Below are 1,139 nucleotides of genomic sequence, written 5' to 3'. Positions count from 1 at the left end.
CGCATGACCAAACACTCACACGACATTCATCCTCTGGTTTATAATGGTGGCTGAGCAGCTCCTGTGTCCACCGGCAGCGGAGGACTGAGCGATGGCGAGATCGGAGGCATCGTTGGTGGTGTTGTTGGCGGGCTCATCTTGCTCACCCTTCTGTTGGGCGTGTTGCTTGTGGTCATCCTCCTCATCATCAGCCCCAAGGCCCCGGCCGCACCCGCCCCCGCGCCCAACACCGTTCTCTAAACTCTAACACAACAGAGAAGTGCAGGGATGGACACAGATGTATGGCACATTGTAACTATATTTATTCAACATGGAGTGAGTGCGATTGGATGTGTTGTCTGGATTCTTGAGGTTGTAGTAGAGCCCATGGGCTAGTGTGCTGTTGGTCACAATGTACTCCACCTCTCTGCGCAGTGAGACCTCAAAAAGACACAGGCAGCAATCATGGTCTTGCCAACACCAGGCGCGCCAATAAAGTTGACACATATGGTCTCCATACTGTGTGCAATGCATTCAAATACACACCACACCACCCAGCAGTTTTACTTCAACACCAGGTGGAAGACATGTGGGACTATGAAATTGAAAATGCCAAAGTCACATTGGTGAAAGTGAAGAACACAGAGAGATACTGGTGAATCCTGGACAACCTGGATGATGCAAAGATCATTGGGTATTGTGTGGACTACAGCTTTGAGGATAAACCACAGAGCTGCTGGGTGGTCATGTGCAAGTTTTGGAAGGCCCTAAAGTACAAAGGGTTCACATGCTACTCATACTACAAACCATGCAGCCTCATCAACCAATACAGGAAGTTGACACAGGAGAAAGTGCACAACAATTTGCCCACTGCTTGCAGTGAAGATCAGCAAGATCATGACCAAGCAGGATCTACTGAATGCACTCCAGGGACAACCAAGGCACCAGTGGGACAGTGAATTGCTCAATGTTCCTTCACCAAGAGATTGTGCGCAAGTAAGAGAGTGCAGCGTCAGATCTGAAATACACCAACCATTTTTTCATTATGTCTCTAACACACATGACCAACTTTTCCAATGAGATTGAACCAGGGCTCCACCTCAGCAAAGATCAGCAGGGAGTCAGCCTTCTGGTGTACTTGGCAATGGCTCCACTGTATC

The 1,139-nt window shown here is 48.9% G+C and overlaps 1 protein-coding gene across 1 annotated transcript; it reads left to right on the top strand.

Annotated features, from left to right (window-relative positions):
• Positions 1 to 43: 43 nt before the first annotated feature.
• On the top strand, positions 44 to 240 carry ACA1_194720 (uncharacterized protein; the record flags this gene model as incomplete). The annotated part of the gene is given in 2 exon segments (XM_004342871.1): positions 44 to 63; positions 78 to 240. The coding sequence occupies 2 exon segments, from the start codon at positions 44 to 46 to the stop codon at positions 238 to 240; spliced, it is 183 nt and encodes a 60-aa protein (XP_004342920.1).
• Positions 241 to 1,139: the final 899 nt, after the last annotated feature.

This window comes from Acanthamoeba castellanii, assembly GCF_000313135.1.
Source record: "Acanthamoeba castellanii str. Neff unplaced genomic scaffold scf7180000084751, whole genome shotgun sequence".
NCBI classification, from domain to species: domain Eukaryota; phylum Discosea; order Longamoebia; family Acanthamoebidae; genus Acanthamoeba; species Acanthamoeba castellanii.
This window is presented reverse-complemented; position numbering and strand designations above follow the sequence as displayed.